General features: G+C 44.0%; 4 protein-coding genes and 1 pseudogene across 6 annotated transcripts; 4 read left to right on the plus strand and 1 right to left on the minus strand.

Annotated features, from left to right (window-relative positions):
- The first annotated feature begins 1,193 nt into the window (after positions 1–1,193).
- Positions 1,194–4,473, plus strand: LOC116194544. 2 transcript variants are annotated; one of them, XM_031523395.1, is made up of 7 exons: positions 1,194–1,696; positions 1,997–2,086; positions 2,209–2,289; positions 2,426–2,557; positions 3,173–3,388; positions 3,618–3,710; positions 3,903–4,353. In XM_031523395.1, the coding sequence occupies exons 1-7, from the start codon at positions 1,436–1,438 to the stop codon at positions 3,918–3,920; spliced, it is 891 nt and encodes a 296-aa protein (XP_031379255.1). In that variant the 5' UTR covers positions 1,194–1,435; the 3' UTR covers positions 3,921–4,353. The 2 variants fall into 2 exon arrangements, with proteins under 2 accessions (XP_031379255.1, XP_031379246.1); XM_031523386.1 differs by having other exon boundaries at positions 1,198–1,696; positions 3,911–4,473.
- Positions 4,474–4,591: 118 nt separating this feature from the next.
- On the plus strand, positions 4,592–6,700 carry LOC116194540 (stemmadenine O-acetyltransferase-like). The gene has a single exon (XM_031523374.1). The coding sequence runs from the start codon at positions 5,179–5,181 to the stop codon at positions 6,517–6,519; it is 1,341 nt and encodes a 446-aa protein (XP_031379234.1). The 5' UTR covers positions 4,592–5,178; the 3' UTR covers positions 6,520–6,700.
- A 220-nt stretch (positions 6,701–6,920) lies between these two features.
- LOC116194555 (pentatricopeptide repeat-containing protein At5g42310, chloroplastic) lies at positions 6,921–10,518 on the plus strand. Of its 2 annotated transcripts, XM_031523413.1 has the most exons (5): positions 6,921–8,405; positions 8,571–8,879; positions 9,255–9,407; positions 9,528–9,599; positions 9,780–10,518. In XM_031523413.1, exons 1-5 carry the CDS (start codon positions 7,098–7,100, stop codon positions 9,891–9,893), a joined length of 1,956 nt encoding a protein of 651 aa, XP_031379273.1. In that variant the 5' UTR covers positions 6,921–7,097; the 3' UTR covers positions 9,894–10,518. The 2 variants fall into 2 exon arrangements, with proteins under 2 accessions (XP_031379273.1, XP_031379266.1); XM_031523406.1 differs by having other exon boundaries at positions 6,921–8,879.
- Positions 10,519–10,854: 336 nt separating this feature from the next.
- On the plus strand, positions 10,855–12,851 carry LOC116194571 (small nuclear ribonucleoprotein SmD3b-like). Its single transcript, XM_031523424.1, has 5 exons — positions 10,855–11,158; positions 11,867–11,919; positions 12,025–12,091; positions 12,170–12,226; positions 12,417–12,851. The coding sequence occupies exons 1-5, from the start codon at positions 11,000–11,002 to the stop codon at positions 12,477–12,479; spliced, it is 399 nt and encodes a 132-aa protein (XP_031379284.1). The 5' UTR covers positions 10,855–10,999; the 3' UTR covers positions 12,480–12,851.
- Positions 12,852–13,285: 434 nt separating this feature from the next.
- Positions 13,286–14,994, minus strand: LOC116192536 (annotated as a pseudogene).
- Between the last annotated feature and the right edge of the window lie 3,054 nt (positions 14,995–18,048).

Raw genomic sequence — 18,048 nt, forward strand, 5'->3', positions numbered from 1 at the left:
TAAGCTCCCCCCATGACACTTGAGCAACCTAGGGCTCGTGAGACCCACGAGTGGGCTCATGCTGGGCTTGAGAACCCAGTTCGAGTGACTGCAAGCCCTTGGAACGAAAAACCTAAGCTCGGGAGGCCTGGGTTCGTTGAGAGAGTCTAGAGCCTGGGTGTGGCCTCTTTCTCTTCCTCCTACGAACCTAGGCCTCTCGAGCCTGGGTTTGTCGATCAATCTGGGGGCTCATGGCCCTCGAGCCTGGTTCTTGAGCCAGTGCAAGCCCACCCATAGGTCTAATGAGCCTTGGGTGGCTCAATGAGTCTGCAGCCACAATATACAGTTCATCTTTCTTGTTTGAAGAAAATGAACAATGTTTTTTTATTTTTCTATTTTAGGGTTCAGGTCGCCCGATCTGGGGCTCACGAGCCATGGGTTCATGAGCTTTAGATTTGTCGCCAAACCAATCTTGCCCCGATCTTGGTCTCTGAGGTCGGATCTGACTTTTTGGCCTTGAGATTAGCCGAGAATGGCGAGGAGCCCCATCTGAGCTTCTTCTCATTCCTTGAAACCTAGAGTGCATGAGCTTGCCGATGAGGGAGGTCGTTGACTGAATCGGGGATAAGGACCTTGCCTTGGGGGAGTTTGCTAGCGGGGAGCGCGATCGGAGCTCCCCATTTGTGTGTTTTTTTTTTGGGGGTGTTAGGGTGGAATGAAGGAAAAAAGAAAAAGAAAAATGAAGATAACAGAAAAAATAAAATAAAATAAAGGAATGACTTATTTGATGTATGTAAAGACTTAAATGATGTAATATTTTTGTTCAGTTAACACCGTCAAATTAATTTTGATAGAATAACTTAATTGATGTATTTTTGTAAAAAAAGGACCTTACTTATTTAGTGGATGGTGTAATTGATGTAATTTCTTTAGTGGATGGTGTAATTGATGTAAAAAGGACTTATTTTATGTGAATTGAAAAAGTAGGGGACCACATAAATATAAATTAGAAAAATAAGGGATCAAATTGATGTAAAAAAATCAAAAACCCGATTAACATAATTTTTGAAAGTAAGGGGCCAAATTGCTTATTTACTCCCGCTAGAACTTTGGAAATTCCCAAAGGAAAAGGAAGGCCAAAAATAAAATAGAAAAACAGACATATTATACGGACATTTCAGGATTTCTGCGGTTAATGTCATCACTAAACCTGCGATTAATGGTTGAGATCTCCACCCGACCTGATAATTATCCTCCGCAAACCGGTACACCGTAATCTCTTCACTCTCTCGCACCAAACCCTCATCCCTTCCGCCGGAGCCTCACCTCCTCCTCGTTCTCGTCAATGGCGACCCTGTAGCAGCAGCAGGCAAACCTCCTCTTCTTCGACGTCGAAGTACACCGTAGCCGGGAATTTAATCGACGGCTGAACTCTCCATTGAGACCGAGCTGAAGAATGTACTCGTTAACTGTGAAACCCTCGTTTACACTGCACTCCTGCAGTTCGTCTTCGTCTTCTTCTTCACCTCAACCGTCGATGTGGCCGAAACTCTCCCCATCATCGATTAGCTTCCGGAGAAAGGGAAGGACTTGTAGTGGTTACAGTAGCGGGAGGCTCGGTTTGAGAGTGTCGGCCTACAATTCTTCCAAGAGCGACAGCTCCAGCTCCCCCTCCAACGACAATGGCGGTGACTCCAAAGCCCCGAATGGCACCCTGGTAGCTCTCTAGCTCTCTATCCTCCTCTTCTTGTATGAACATGGCGATTGAATAAGACCACCAAAAGCCTTTGTGGCGCTAGTGGTACACAGAAGTCATGGGTTATAAACAGAGGCTGATTGATTGATGGGCAGTTTGAAGTTCGATTCTTTTGTGTCGTCCGAGGTTATCTTCCATATTTGTTTCTCAAACGACGACCACTGAGCGTTAAAACTACAGTGATTAGATTATTCAAGCTTGATTCGGATGCTATAGCAAACTTCATTCTGGTCCCTGAATTGATTTTTCCTCGAAAATCAGTCGAAGAGTAGGAAAGACATTCTTCTGGAGTATGTCAAGAATGTGCAGCCGGAGTTCATGGAGCTCTTCGTCAAAAGGGCTCCGCAGCAGGTACTCTTAAGTGCTTCTGCCGGCACTTCTGAATCTGGCTCGTGTTTGTTGTCACTGCCGTGCACGAATTTAAGGCACTTTCGTGGATTGTTTGAAACCAATTTCGGGGTTTACTCTTTCAGGTTGTTGATGCTATGCGACAGACTGTGACAAACATGATTGGAACATTACCTCCCCAATTTTTTGCTATTACAGTTACCACGGTAAGTCTGTTTATTTGTGTGGGATTGAGGAAGTCTTCTACTGAATTAGATTAGTTCATTCTCTTGTAGCCTGCCTTTGACATTTATTGTTTTAGGATTCAGTTGGGGTGTCACTTAGCTTGGTTTTTGCTATCAGGTTGCGGAAAATCTTGCCCAACTCATGTACAGTGTTCTGATGACGGGATATATGTTTAGGAATGCCCAATATCGACTAGAACTGCAACAGAGTCTGGATCAGGTTGCTCTCCCTGACAAACAAGAGAAAAAGGTAACTTTTTTTTTTTGTCCCAATAGCCATGAATTATTACAGTCTGATGACTTATGGAGGTTGCTCACACAGTTGTAACGTTCACAAATAAACTAGTATTATCCTACTTCTTGGCAAGTGATTTCTGAGCATAATGTGGTACTATCCTAATTTTAAGTGGGACCTAAAGTGACAATTTAGTTATCGGTTGATTGTAATAGGTTGGAATAACTAGACTGAAAAAGATTTGTCATGAATGGCTGCAAAAATATGGAGATTGTGGGGGCAGGGCACAGTTCTAATTGATTTGGTGAGTTTATATAGCGTTATACTGTGTGAAGATAGGTGTTCTGTAGACGTTATATTAAGAGTTGAGCAAATTACTAAGGAGATCTTTGTCACCGTGCATTTTTGTGATTCTTAATTTGTTAGCTATAGATCCATTTCTTGCATTGTTGTGTTGCCTCTTATTTTTCCTCCATTTTTCTGGCAGTGACACATCTCGGATAAATAGCTGTATTTTGAGATCTCACTGTTGAGTAATTGTTTTGCTTCAAGTTTCATTGCTTTAAAGTATCTGCAACTAGGAAGGTCTTGTACCTTTTCAAACTTGATTTAGCCGTACTACTGTTGCAGGATGCCCCAGGTTATGCACCAGGAACTCAGAAAAAGGTGTCAGGTGAAGTCATTAGGTGGAACAATGTCTCTGGTGCAGAGAAAATAGATGCTTTTAAGTACATCGAGTTGCTTGAAGCAGAAATTGAGGAATTGAATCGACAAATTGGTAGAACTGCCAATGGACAAAATGACTTGTTGGAGTATCTTAAATCCCTTGAACCCCAAAACCTGAAGGTAAGGGCAGTTTCTATATCGTTATTTCCTTTCTACAATTAAATTTCTCTGCGCAAGCAGAGAGTCCGATTTCTACTTTAGTTTTGCAGTTCCCTTTTAAGTTTGTACACATTAGGTAGTTTCTTTGAGGAACCACTTACAATTATCCTGGAACCGTACTTTCTTTCCTGTAAGAAGCTTTTGTTGGCCTTCAGATTTGATTAATATTCATGATATTGATGATTTACAGGAATTGACTAGTAGTGCCGGAGAGGATGCTATACTTGCAATGAACACATTTATAAAGCGTCTTCTTGCTGTTTCCGATCCTGATCAAATGAAGGTTTGTTTTTAACTACTTGGCCCGTTATTTTATAAGTCATCCTTTGCTGTAAAACTGATTAATTTTGAGATGAATGTCCTTTCAAAACGTTCTTGATCATGTGTTTATTTGCAATACAAGAAGTAGTGAAGTCTTGTGCTGGACAAGTTCTTACCCAAATTCAAATATTAACTGCTTTGTGAATTACACAAGTTTTACAGACAACTGTGACGGAGACGAGTGCACCTGAACTTGCGAAGCTCTTGTATTGGCTGATGGTGGTTGGGTACAGCATTCGCAACATTGAAGTTCGTTTTGACATGGAAAGGGTGCTTGGTACCACTCTGAAGCTTGCCGAGCTGCCTCCAGGTGAAGCCATTTAATTAATTTAGCACGTATAGAGAAAATAGCAGAGCAGAGTGCAGACCACTACTTGGTAATGGCAAAGCTGGTGCAAGAGAGGTGATCAGGAGGTCAGAGCTCTTGCATTGCAATAAGTAGGGCGGAGCGGGCTCAGGCTATATAGGATGACTACAACTAGTTGCTGGTGCTGTTGCACTAGATATGGCTCTGAAGCTTTGCCTAATTGTTGACAATTAGATCAGATTTACACTCAAAATATTGTTTAATTGATAAGAAATCCTTTATCAAGTCTTTATGTTTATTATCCCGGGATTCCAATTATCAACTGTAAAAAGAACCTCCTTAGATGTTGAGATCTTAAGATGCATCTCAAACATTCTAATGCCAGAAGAGAACAAAAATTGGCTTCTTTATTTAAACATGGACGGGAGAATGAGTCAATTGGATGATTCCGTCTGCTCTGAAATTTGAAACCTTCCCAATGTCTCTTTAACGACAGATTAAGTTGCATAGGAACGATGTCAAGGAAAAATGGAAGTGTGAAGACCTATGTTCGTGTAGTTGTGGTTCTGTCCTCTCTGTTCTATCCTTTTCTGGTGGGTGCTTAGCGTGATATATACTGTGCAAAAAGAGAAGCCGAGCCATGGTCACTTCCTTTCAAGGTTCATGGTTGTTACGGGGAGGAAGGGTTATCGCCCGTTTCTGGTCTCAATCTCACTTCTGCTACCTAATGGAGACGGATTTCTTGCTTGTTGTTGGCCCCGTTACAAAAAGAATGTTCATCTTGACATGGTCCATCTCTCGTATAATTTCGGGAAATTTCACCAAAAAATGTACTGGGGGTGTTCTGCATTGTTTCTCTCAACTGATGCAAGACTAGAATAAATACATCACCTCTGGAAAATTTTTACTGAAGCTTACGTCTGATCGGGGTTTCCTAGGTAGTGTTAATGTCAGACAAGGTCGATAGTGTTTCCGATCGATAATCCCGAGCTAAGAGCAGGATGGAACCAAGAAGACAGAAACAAATGTTGACAATATGTTAATCTTCTTGAAACCAACGGATGTTGTTGAGCATAGTCCTTAAGTAGCAGAAACAAGAGCTTTGATCGAAGTGGATAGAACAATGGCAGCAATGGAGATTGAAGTTCTTTCCAAGGACTACGTCAAGCCACTGACCCCAACCCCTTCACACTTGAGAACCTACAAGTTCTCTCTGTTCGACCAGCTCGTGCCCTCTGCTCACATCCCTATTGTTGTTTTCTATGATCGGCCCACCGCCTTCAGCACCAAGGAGGCGATGCGACGGCTGAAGAGCTCGGTTTCGGAAGCATTGCCGGACTTCTACCCTTTTGCCGGAAGGATCATGGATAACCTTTACATCGATTGTAATGACGCCGGTATCTACTATGTCGAGGCTAAGGTGAATTGCTCGGTCCGTGAACTTATTGGTAAGCCCGATATTCAGTTGACCAGGAAGCTGCTACCTGCCGAGCCCGATGACTCGTCCTCGGAAGGAGGAACCCACATTGCCATGGTACAGGTGAACGAGTTCGCTTGCGGTGGGATTGCCCTGGCGGCTTACCTGTCTCACAAGATCATCGATGGCCCGACGCTTGTCACGCTCCTCAAGGCATGGTCCCACACCGCCCGAGGGCATCCGCAAGAAGTGAAGCCCAGCTTCATCAGGCCGACTATCTTTCCCCAGTGTGACAAGCTGTCGCCCGACTACATCCTCGGCATATGGCCTTCCGCGCTGAAAGTAGGCAAGTGTGTGACCAGACGGTTTGTGTTCAGTGCCGAAGCGGTGGCCACAATCAAGGCAAGGGCAGCAAGCCCCTCTTTCGTGGCGCATCCAACCCGCATTGAATCCGTATCGGCCTTCATATGGAAGTGCTGTATGCGAGTGACCGAGGCCAAGGAGGGGTCTAGGAAACCATCCATACTGTCCCACGTGATAAACCTCCGGGGTAAGGCGAATGACGAGAGCCCCATCCCGGAGCACACGATCGGGAACCTGCTCTGGGTCATGACAGCGAGGTCTGACCAGGAGGCGGACAGGGAGCTACAGTCCCTAGTGGGCGTCCTCAGGGCGGGGTTCCTGGGCATCAACATTGAGCTGTTCGAGCAGTTTGCAGGGGAGAATGGGGCATCCAAGATGCAGGAGTGCCTCGATGCAATGTCCAAGGTGTATGAGGACGAGGAAACGGACTACTTCGGGTTCAGCAGCCTGGTCAACATGGGCACCTACGAGACCGACTTCGGGTGGGGGAAGCCGATGTGGGTCAGCCCGGGCGGGATCGACGGGGAGATTTATCAGAATTTGGTATTCCTGATTGACACAAGAAAAAAGGGTGGGATTGAGGCATGGACCACATTGGGTGAGCAAGACATGGCCTTGCTTGAAGCTGATCAAGAGCTCCTCTCCTTGGCCTCCTTGGAGTCAAGCCCTCTTGAGCTCATGTAAATTCCATCGGTTTTCGATTCGGTTCAGTTCGGTTATCCTCTTTGAGTTCGATAAAACAACTGCCAAGGCCGATACTTCAATCGCTGATCGATTGATCTCCGTATGGATTTATCCTTATTTTCAGTAATTTTTAAAAATGATTTCAATAAATAAATTGGAGAAAATGAGGTCTTTTATTTGGTACTAGTTAAATCGATCTACTGATAATAAAACTCTCTGAATCGTAGAGGAAAAAAAAATATCAAACCACCCGAATCAATTAAAGTTGTAAATAGAATCAATTAAAGTTGTAAATAGAGTCAAGTCCATGGTGAAAATTTGACAAATAAATAATTATATTTTGGGAGAATTTTTAAAAATAGTGAAGATTAAAAAAAAGAAAAGAAGGAAAATTGGCCGTCAAATTCAACGGACGTGCATCGTCCAACACCAGAGAACGCAACGGTCTATCGCTTCGTCGATATTAGCTAACCGATAAACAACTTCCCAACTCACTCCCGCCGACCGCCATAGCCGCCGCCGCCGCCACTCCCGGCCTCCCTTCCGCCGACCCCAATCTCTCTCTCGTATCACTTAACATGTTCGTACTGCCTCCGCCACTCCCGACTCGGTTTCCTTCAATCCATCTCTCGTCCCCTACCCACTACATCCGCCACCAGCTCCTCTTTTCCGCTCCCACAACCGCCGCTCTCAGCCCCAATTCCGCCAGCAACGGCTCCCTCTCCACTTCCCCCTTGCAGCTCCGCTCTGACCTCGATCCTGAGCCCCGGAAAGAGGAGGAGGAAGACGATGAGGAAGAAGAAGACATCCTCGCCCTCCAGTCCCGCCGCTACGACTTCACTCCCCTCCTCGATTTCCTTTCGTCGTCCGTCACCTCTAGCTCCGATTCGGAGTCGGCCGACTCGCCAACCACCCTCGACTCGACTGAATTCCAGCTCGCTGAGTCGTACCGCGCCGTGCCGGCCCCGCTCTGGCACTCCCTCCTCAAAGACCTGTCCTCCTCCTCCACCTCACTTGCTTACGCCCTCGTCTCGTGGCTCCAGCGCCACAACCTCTGCTTCTCCTACGAGCTCCTCTACTCTATCCTAATCAACGCGCTTGGCCGTTCTGAGAAGCTCTACGAAGCTTTCCTTCTCTCTCAGAGGCAAAGGTTAACTCCTCTGACCTACAATGCGTTAATCGGAGCCTGCGCTCGGAATGAAGACCTTGAGAAAGCCCTAAACCTGATGTCCAGGATGCGGCAGGACGGATACCAATCGGATTTTGTGAACTACAGCCTGATCATTCAGTCTCTCACGCGTAGCAATAAGATTGATTCATCGATTCTGCAGAAGCTTTATCGGGAAATCGAGTTCGATCGGATCGAGATGGATTCGCAGCTGTTTAATGATATGGTTGTCGGGTTTGCTAGGGCCGGCAATGCGAATAAAGCTCTGTACTTTCTTGGTATGGCTCAAGCTTATGGTTTGAGCCCTAAAACTGCCACTTTGGTGTCGGTTATTTTCGCATTGGGGTGTTCGGGTAGAACTGAGGAGGCTGAAGCTGTGTTCGAGGAAATGAAAGAAGGGGGCTTGAAGCCGAGAACTCGGGCTTATAATGCTTTACTAAAAGGGTATGTTAAGTCGGGTTCTTTAAAAGACGCGGAATACATTGTTTCTGAGATGGAGAGGAATGGAGTTTCACCGGATGAGCACACTTATGGGCTTCTTATTGATGCATATGCAAATGCAGGTAGGTGGGAGAGCGCCAGAATTGTGTTGAAAGAAATGGAAGAAAGTAATGTGAAGCCCAACTCCTTCATTTTCAGTAGGATCTTAGCTAGTTATCGGGACAGAGGAGAGTGGCAGAGGAGCTTCCAGGTCTTGAAGGAGATGAAGAGTTGTGGGGTAAGCCCTGATCGGCATTTTTATAATGTGATGATTGATACTTTTGGGAAGTATAACTGTCTTGATCATGCTATGGCCACTTTCGAGAGAATGCTCTCAGAGGGAATTGAACCTGACAATGTCACTTGGAATACACTCATTGATTGCCACTGCAAATCGGGACAGCATGATCGAGCTGAAGAGTTGTTTGAGGAGATGAAGGAGAAGGGGTTTTTGCCTTGCACAACGACTTACAACATTATGATTAATTCATTTGGAGAGCAGCAGCGGTGGGAGGACGTGAAGGGCTTGTTTCGGAAGATGAAGAGCCAAGGGTTGCTTCCAAATGTGGTCACATACACTACACTTGTCGATATATATGGTCAGTCAGGAAGGTTCAATGATGCAATAGAATGTCTGGAGGCTATGAAGTCTGCAGGATTGAAGCCGTCATCAACCATGTATAATGCCTTGATCAATGCATACGCTCAAAGGGTATGTTCCATCTGCATCTTACTCTTTCAACTTGTCATCTGTTTTAAGTGTGTGTAGGAGATGTTTTAGCTAATGGTGACCATGGGGATTATCCACTATAAGTACGCACTCATCTCTTGTGATTCTGATCTCAATTACGTGAATATGCAAGTGGTACAACATGTTTCCATGCTGCTGCATGTCACCATGTGTTTGATTTTTTTGCTGAAATCACCACATGTATCTGTCTGAGCATTTTTCAATTTTCTATGAGGAAATAATCTAAGTATATTCAATTATTGTCTACATAACAATCAAATTCTATATGCATTGCTTATTGTTAGGAGGTTGTTGAGCTTGAGTATGGAGGTAACATTCTTAACATAATCGTGACAGGGCTTGTCCGACCAAGCACTTGATGCCTTCCGGGTCATGAAAGCAGATGGTCTAAAACTGAGTCTTTTAGCTCTTAATTCGTTGATCAATGCATTTGGGGAGGACAGGAGGGATGTCGAAGCTTTTGCCGTCTTGCAGTACATGAAGGAAAACGTGAGTTGAAACTTGATAGCGTTCTTCAAAGTTCTAGCTTTCTATTTCATTATTTTGTTCATCCACTTTGTTTTTGAATTTTTCCACTTACTAAATTATCCCTGGATTTCTTTTCTCTAGGATGTGAAACCTGACGTCGTCACATATACCACACTTATGAAGGCTCTGATTCGCGTCGATAAGTTTCAGAAGGTAATTTCTCATGTCACTAATTTGAACAAAAAAAGGAAGTATCTCTTTGACTTTGTTCTGTGTGTTGATACACTGTTATCACCTCCAACTCTTCCACTGAATAAGACTAATTTAATATTTGGTTGGTAATTCATCACCGGGCACTATATGATTGAATAACTCCGGTTTGGTGGCTCTCAGGTTCCAGACGTGTATGAGGAAATGATTACGTCGGGTGTGATGCCTGATAGGAAAGCTAGAGCAATGCTTCGATCTGCTCTGAGGTACATGAAACAGGCACTCAAGTCCAGATAGTGAAAATGAAAGATATTCATTATACTTGAATTCCAGCCTTTATGAGCCCTCTGGGTCAGCCGAAGCAAAGAGTTATTGGTCATTCGCCGAGAATGATCCAGTCAGCAATCAATACAGTTCAGGCCACTGGATTCATCAGAAGCAGATAAGTTTGTGATGGGTAACCATCATTTGCTGAGAAGTTTGCTTGCACATATTACAAACTCACGATATGATTACTCAAATTCCGGTGGAGGAGACCCTTTTGCAGCAAAGGATGATTGATCATATATTCTTTGCCCGGTTTTATCCGTGGAATCTAGCTGAGACCCATGAGAAATTCAGACTGCAGCTGATCATATGGTGCATATCTCGGTCAAATTACTGAATCTGAATTAGATCCTGTGCTGCCTGCATTGCAACACACCATTCCTTCACGTATTCTCTAGCCACTATCGACCGAGCATGTTCTTTTCAAAATAGTCTTGTAATATATTCATGTCCCGTTGTACTGTTCAAATCCAATGCCCGAGTCTCTACTTCCAAGTGATTCTGCTGCAAGTTTGTAAAGAAGAATCAGGCGGCATAAATTGCATCTGCCGTAATGCCATCTATTTTGAGCTTACTAATATCCCGATTTGCCTCATTTGCTTGCAGTTCTAATCGGATCACTGTAATTGCTCGGTCCAGTTTCTCTTTCCTTCATCCTTGAGCTACATGCTCTCCGAACTGTCATCTAAATCTTCACAGATCAAAGTAAATGCAAGCGAATTACGGCCGCCTAGCGATAGATTTCGAACTCCTTCCTATGAGCTTAACACTGATTATTACCAGTAAGTGCCCGTCCATTCCTGGTCTCTCTTGTCTGCGGGCTACACCGTATTAAACCGGAAGTTTGGGCCCAGAATGTAGAAAAGGCTCCGGCCCACTGGGCCGACCCAATTTAACTTCCAATTTTACCCCTAGGACGCGCCAGCCAGAGTCAAAACCCTCCCCGTCGACGGAGGCCACCTTCTTCCTTCTCTTCCTTCCGTCCACTTCACTCATAACTTGGTTTTAGGGTTTAACAGACAACTCGGAGACGAAGGAGCTTTCGCCTTGTTTCTGCGTAGGAGAGAGGAGGAGCCATGAGCAGGAGCTTGGGGATACCGGTGAAGCTGCTCCACGAGGCCTCAGGCCACATCGTGACGGTGGAGCTGAAAAGCGGTGAGCTCTACCGAGGGAGCATGGTCGAGTGCGAGGATAACTGGAATTGCCAGCTCGAGAACATCACCTACACTGCCAAGGTCAGCTCTCTTCTCTCCTTACTGCACTCCCTTCCATGGCTCTTAGCTTAGCTTAACCCTAGGTTGGATGCTTTGTAGTTCTTGCTCTCTGTCGTATACATTCACCGTCATTGTGAATTTTCTAGACTAGCCAAATTTTGGAGATCATCCTTATTCATTTTCAATCGATCCTTAGCGGCCGCAAGAATCCTTATTTTCAGATTTGTGGAACAAGCAGTAGATACGTATCTGCACGGGGAATTAGAAAGAGCTATAGGTTTTGGTTTCTCGTAAATGTAACGACCACTTCGCATAAGCTTAACATCAATTTTTCCCTGTGAGTCGCAAACATGAGACCAGCCTTGTAGAAATTTTGGGAGCTGGAATGGAGTTCTTGACTTAGATCAGAGTTTCGCTTGTGCCTGAAGGAGAGACACGAGAATTATATACGAAACAACAGATACTCGTAAAGATGAATGCTGGCGGGCTTATATTATATCTGCTTAGTATATATGAATCATAGAGAACAACAGGCTTTTAAGTCACCAATGTTGGTCAGAACGATGTTTTCTCCATAACGTTTGATCTATCTTGTTTTAGTCGTGTTCTATATTGCTGACTTTTTTCCTGTTGAACTCTTTACCTACATTGTCAATTTGCTCTGCTTGGTTCTGAAATAGGGTTAGATTAATTTCGTTGATGTTGATGTGGATTTTTTTCTTCCTCCAGGATGGGAAAGTCTCACAGCTTGAGCATGTATTTATTCGAGGGAGCAAAGTCAGGTACCTGACTTATGATCCGTTTGCTTGTTCTTCACAGTTTTCGAACCAATAAATAGTATTGTGATGGAGTTTGATGAACTTATGAGATTGATTTGGTTCCTCCAGGTTCATGGTCATACCAGATATGTTGAAGAATGCTCCAATGTTCAAGCGCCTTGAATCTAGGATCAAGGTAATTTTGTGATTTGTAAGGATTGCACCAACGAGTTGCTTGTTCATATTCACTCACATCTGCTCTTATTTTTTGAAGGGTAAAAGCTCGGCACTTGGAGTTGGCAGAGGTAGAGCTGTTGCAATGCGAGCTAGAGTAAGTGATCTGTGTTCTATTTTCTATCCCTCTTCACGGGATGTTAGTCTCTACTAATTACTGTATCCTCTTGGATGTGATCATGCATCTGTGTCAATCTGTCTTCCCCTTCCTCCCTATTCCCTCTTCCTCTCACACACAAACACGCGTTTTGCTCTTTAGTGCCTAATGTTGCCTTTCTGATCTGCAGGCTCAAGCTGCTGGTAGAGGAGCTGCACCTGGTAGAGGTGCCGTTCCTCCTGTTCGGAGGTAAAAAGTAGATGCAAGACAGTTATCCTCATTTCATCAACAGATCGGGGCTTCAAGCATCTTAGGTCTCCCCATATGATGTGAACGTCTCAAAAGCTGTCTACCATTTTGTGTGAAATCTATGTAAAACCTGTCTTATTGAGCTAAATAGATTGGATACCATGATGCGGGTTCTAAGCGGGCTGTTTTGTTTTAGTATGCATGTGATAGGAGGCTGAATTGCATATCATCAACTCTCTTAATCTCTCTTCATTTCGTGTAGTTTCTGAATCAATCTTAATTCTATTTCAACAATTTTACTGGATCCTGTGGACTGCCATTGTCTCTTGTATCCCCTGGCAGCACGTTTGTGGTAATTTAGTATACTCTTGTATTAGACTGCCAGTGTCCCTTCCATTCAAGTTTCAAAAACTGAATAGGTTTGTTGGATGATCAATTTTGATACATGACATGCGACCGGTGCTCTTATATGTTATATCGGAATAATCTGCCTGAGAAGATTTTTATACGGAGTGCTTCTGGCTTAGTTTCTGCAATGAGATCTCCTGCAATCAGCTAGCAATGTTATGCTGTTATAAGGGGCATTAGGGCCGAGCCTACTTAAAGGACTCAGCAGTTTGGGTTAATGTCCAACAAATACCGAGCCTCTTAAAGTAGTCGGCGGTTTGGGTTAACGACCAATGAGTAACGAGCCTGTGAAATGTTTTCTTCAAAGAATAGACCTCGGTACTGTTCCTAGAACAGTTGGAAAACAGAGAAATGGTCCAGAGTGTTCAGTAAATGAAAATTTAATAACTAAAGATGTTCCCTGACCAATTCATTATCAACAAGACCTGGAGGTTATAGCAGAATCACATCCGTTAACGTGCTGGACTACATGATTTCAGACTCATCTGAGCAAATCTGCAGATTAACAAAGGAAGCTTTTCCTAGGAGCAATATGGAAGCTGCTCTTATTCTAAGTTCAACCTGGCCAACGGTAACACAACGAGAACTTATTGCTGATTTTCTTGGTACCGAGGTAAGGCAGAGTGCGGCGTTTAACAGAAAGCTCGCGGGTTCAGCTTTAGCAGCGCAACCAGAATTGGGCATGCTGCATTTCCTGTAAACTGCAGTGAGCTTTGCCGATCCTGCTTTTTGATGGAGAGCCACCATCCTTTTCGAGCATTCCCTGTCCCGAAGAGGAAGAATACCCACCCGTCAAATTTCGGGGTTTATGAGCCTTCCAGTTATAACCCTATTTATAGGCATATATAGGAGAATATATATATCCTTACAGGAGTAGTTTTTCCGTGTAGCCGGTGTAGTCTTCGCAGGTCTTGCTCCAAAACTTCAACCAACCGAGAGCCCATTGAACTGTACAGATCGCAGAAGCAGCTAACAGAAATGGTGGAAACTTCAGCATATCGTATTCGACCAAGCAGAATTCCACTATGAAGAAGGCGAGAAACTCGAGCTGTTCAAAAATCACCACATATATCACATAATCATCAGAACTAGTAAACGTTAATATTATCAAGCGTAAAATGTGAAGTGCTGATAGAGCCCGGACCTTCTTATTTGATTCAGCCACCTTAAGGAACCTCATCATGAAAACATAAGGAGTAGGGACCGACATGTTGAACCGTAATGTGTTCACCATGAGCCGCTCCTGAAATTGGAAATCGAAAAGCTCCATTTCAAATCACATCCTGTGATTGAATTTCTTATCGACATATAAGTTTAGAAAGTGAATGCTTACCATATCTAGCACTTCTTTTCTGTTGTAGGCTCCATCAGATATCAAAATCAGGTCCTCCACGACGACGGGGACCAAAACTTCTCCATACTTGCAGGCGAGCAGCATCGCGGTGACCCCTACGAGCTGGAGCTTCTTCCTCACAATCGGGGGGAGGGATAAGAACTGATCTATGAGCTTTACCGCGAGGTATAAGGTCTCATCCATTAACTGAAACTCATAGTGCACCTGTAATTTCCAACCAGTATGCACTTATGATCAGATTTCCAATCTTATTTCCATTAAATCAGCCCGATCAACTCAAATTCTTCGCTTACCTCGATTAACCAATCAATGAGAATAGCTCTTATATGCTCGTTAATGTCAAATTACTGGTCCATATAGTTAGGCGGGACAGAACCACTACCCTGTTGAAAATGAAAAGAAGCATGATTATCTAAGCAACGTAATTAAACTCCCAAAGCAACAATATATGAACGATTCCGTAGCCCGGAAAATAATCTGCACAAGAGATGCTATAAAAGTTTAAAAGAATCAGCTCTATTTTGAGGCAATGATCCTAAAATGGGGACTTTATTGGTATCGTCTTGACTTTCTTGTAGTATCGGTATATATCTTCCATATATTCCATTACTGCAAGTGTGTCAATCTCATCAAGGATGGCCTCAGTGTGTTGAGCAAACACTGGCGCAGAAAAATTACCTGCCATCATCGTGTAGTCCTCGAGATCTATAACCGCTCTACCATCCGGCTCATTAAGATCTGGCAACACTTGCGCCATTTTTCTCTGCCTGGTCGTTCAGTCAGGGGTCAGGGCAAAACTGATCTATTTCAGAACCGATACGTAAAAGAAGTTGCTGAAGGTTGTCATCTCATCAGCAATCGGGATGGGAAATTTCGTGTACGAAGCGTGACGAGAAAACACGACTTGAATTGTCGACAAAATTAATCATCAAAACCAGAACAGTCACCAAAACATGCAATGCAATGCACGTTATATACTGAATGCATGCATATTGAAGATTGAACGAAGATTGAGCAAATATTCTCGAATAAATGTTGGGAAGTAATAGAGGATGATATGCGATCATAGATTTCCATTTATAATTGTTGTATTCTAGGCATTTATCGATATACATTTATGTACCTTCCTTTAACAACCATGTACATTATCTATATAATTGAATACACTCACCTCACCTAATGAGTGGGGATTCAGCCTTTCTTTCTCTGTTTCTTATGGTATCAAAGCCTACGGGGTAACACCCATCTGTTCTCTAACTTCTTGGCATCAATGGCTGACAGCTCTTCCTCCTCAACTCTCATGACCCTTCCCTCTTCTTCTTCAAATCCCACAACTCTTCCTTCATCTTTTCCAACAATACCGGTCAAGCTAAATGGCAAGAACTACCTCTATTGGAAAGGAGTAATGACTCCTCTGCTGACTACATATGGACTGCTTGACTATGTTGAGGGAAAAATCACAATACCAAGCAAAACCACAACAGGAGCAGATGGTACAGTCATGCAAAATTCGGATTTCCTCAATTGGCAGTCAAGAGACAATTTTGCTCTTACCTGCATAATGCTGGCAGTCACCGAAGAAACCGGTGTAACCATCCTCTCTGCCAGAACATCCTCTGAAGCCTGGACGTCACTTGCCACTGCCTTCCTCACTCTAACTGCTGCACAGGAAGACCTCCTTGATCAACAATGGCGTGACCTCAAAAAAGGAGACCAATCAATGGCAAAATTCATTAACTCAGTAAAAGAGCATGCTCTGCGATATGCACAAATTGGGAAACTAAAGACCCCTGCAGAAATCAACAGGCGTATTTACACGGGACTCGGTCCCGATTGGGAACCGATTGTCCTTGCCCAGTCGGAGAGAATGCTCACCATGACCACGGAGGAACTTCAATCGCTTCTGGTTGGCCATGAGGAGCGTCGTCTCTATGCAGCAGCCCAAACCGTGACGTCTCCGGCCGCGCCATCTCCTGCACCTCTCTCGGGTCTTCTGGGTCCAGTCCCGACTGAGGTTCACTACACTAATAGCCGCGGTAATCAAGGGAATCGTGGCAATTGGAATGGGAAAGGAAAAGGATGGAAAGGCAAAAGCAAAGGAGGCGGCTCGGGAAGGATTTCGTCCGGAGAAGAGGCGAGCAGAGAAACAGGGGAAGCTAACCCTAATCTGCTATCGGGTGGAGGAGGAGAAGCTCTCGGGTCGGATAGGCATTTTAATCCGAGTTTCAGACCGGGTAGATACACGGGCCAAATTCGAGACCAGCGTACTGGGCCGATTGGGCCCCTTCAACACCGGCCCACCTCGTCCGGTTATTCAACTCGCAGCCCAGCTCCATTTAACAATAATTTCATTGGGCCGGCTCAGTACATTGGGCCCAGATCCACAGTCGTCTGTCAGCTGTGTAATCGTGCGGGCCACACCGCACCCTCCTGTCAATTCAGTCCTATCTCTGGGGCACAGGCTCATTTGACCCACGGATCCTCTCCAGGACTACATGACCTCGACTGGTATATGGACTCAGGTGCTACACACCATGTGACATCACAATTATCTAATCTTAATCTTCGTGATGATGCTCCGATTTCAGATAATGTCTTCGTAGGTGATGGTAAAGCACTTCCAATTCTAGCCTCTGGTTCCTCTACTATTAAAATTTCCCAACGCCCTTTACACTTAAATCATATTCTATATGCCCCACACATTTCCAAAAATCTCATCTCTATATCTAAATTTGCCAAGGATAATAGATGTTTCTTTGAGCTTCACCCAGACTGTTTTCTTGTGAAGGATCTTCATACTCGCCAGGAGCTTATGCGTGGTCCAGTTAAGGACGGACTCTATTGCTTTCACCAGAGAGACAGGCATGCTAATGGTCCACAAGCTCATCTGTCCACATCTAGTTCCAGTATTCTATGGCATCAGCGTCTTGGTCACTCATCATTTCCCATTACTCGTCGTGCATTGAATTCTTCTTGTTCTCTCAATAATGATCATGTTGACTATGTTTGCTCCGCTTGTCAACAAGGGAAAATAATAAACAACTCTTTTCCTTTGACTCATCATAAAAGCACATCCTTATTTGAGCTTATTCATACTGATATTTGGGGACCTGCACCAGTTACCTCACATACTGGTCATCATTACTATATTCATTTTCTTGATGATTATAGTAAATTCTCCTGGTTCTATGTCCTAAAATCTCGACATGATGTACTTCGTGTTTTTCGTGCATTTCGACTTCAAATTGAGAACATTTATGGACATCGGATCAAATTTTTTCAGTCTGATGGTGCCAAAGAATTTCTCTCTATAGATTTCCAATCTGAATTACAGAGTCATGGCATCTTTCATCGAATCTCCTGTCCTCATGTACCTCAACAAAATGGGTCTGCTGAACGCAAGCATCGTCATATTGTTGACATGGGTCTTTCTCTAATCTTTCATTCCTCACTTCCATCACAATTCTGGGACTATGCTTTTGAAACCGCTGTATACATTATCAATCGACTACCCACCAAGTCTCTTGGTTTCAAATCTCCATATGAAGTTCTACATGGCCATACTCCTGATTATTCCAATTTACGAGTGTTTGGTTGTCTTTGTTATCCATATCTTCGTTCCTATACTCGTCATAAGTTAGAACCTCGGTCTCAGCCGTGTATCTTTCTGGGGTATCCCTATAACTATCAAGGATATAGGTGTCTCAATCCTGTCACAGGTCGAATCTTCCTGTCAACCAAAGTTATCTTTGATGAGCATTCCTTTCCTTACAGGACAAGGCTGCCTATCTCGGAGAGAGCAATAGGGTCT

This window comes from Punica granatum, chromosome 1, assembly GCF_007655135.1.
Source record: "Punica granatum isolate Tunisia-2019 chromosome 1, ASM765513v2, whole genome shotgun sequence".
Classification (NCBI taxonomy): Eukaryota; Viridiplantae; Streptophyta; class Magnoliopsida; order Myrtales; family Lythraceae; genus Punica; species Punica granatum.

Excerpts from the sequence above, each read along its gene's own strand:
- LOC116194544 (XM_031523386.1), top strand. The coding sequence starts at position 1,436 with ATGTACTCGTTAACTGTGAAACCCTCGTTTACACTGCACTCCTGCAGT. Across the intron at positions 2,558-3,172 it reads CTGACAAACAAGAGAAAAAG|GATGCCCCAGGTTATGCACC; the intron begins GTAACTTTTTTT and ends CTACTGTTGCAG. Across the intron at positions 3,389-3,617 it reads TTGAACCCCAAAACCTGAAG|GAATTGACTAGTAGTGCCGG; the intron begins GTAAGGGCAGTT and ends GATGATTTACAG.
- LOC116194540 (XM_031523374.1), top strand. The coding sequence starts at position 5,179 with ATGGCAGCAATGGAGATTGAAGTTCTTTCCAAGGACTACGTCAAGCCA.
- LOC116194555 (XM_031523406.1), top strand. The coding sequence starts at position 7,098 with ATGTTCGTACTGCCTCCGCCACTCCCGACTCGGTTTCCTTCAATCCAT. Across the intron at positions 9,408-9,527 it reads TGCAGTACATGAAGGAAAAC|GATGTGAAACCTGACGTCGT; the intron begins GTGAGTTGAAAC and ends TCTTTTCTCTAG. Across the intron at positions 9,600-9,779 it reads GCGTCGATAAGTTTCAGAAG|GTTCCAGACGTGTATGAGGA; the intron begins GTAATTTCTCAT and ends GGTGGCTCTCAG.
- LOC116194571 (XM_031523424.1), top strand. The coding sequence starts at position 11,000 with ATGAGCAGGAGCTTGGGGATACCGGTGAAGCTGCTCCACGAGGCCTCA. Across the intron at positions 11,920-12,024 it reads ATTCGAGGGAGCAAAGTCAG|GTTCATGGTCATACCAGATA; the intron begins GTACCTGACTTA and ends TGGTTCCTCCAG. Across the intron at positions 12,227-12,416 it reads CTGTTGCAATGCGAGCTAGA|GCTCAAGCTGCTGGTAGAGG; the intron begins GTAAGTGATCTG and ends TCTGATCTGCAG.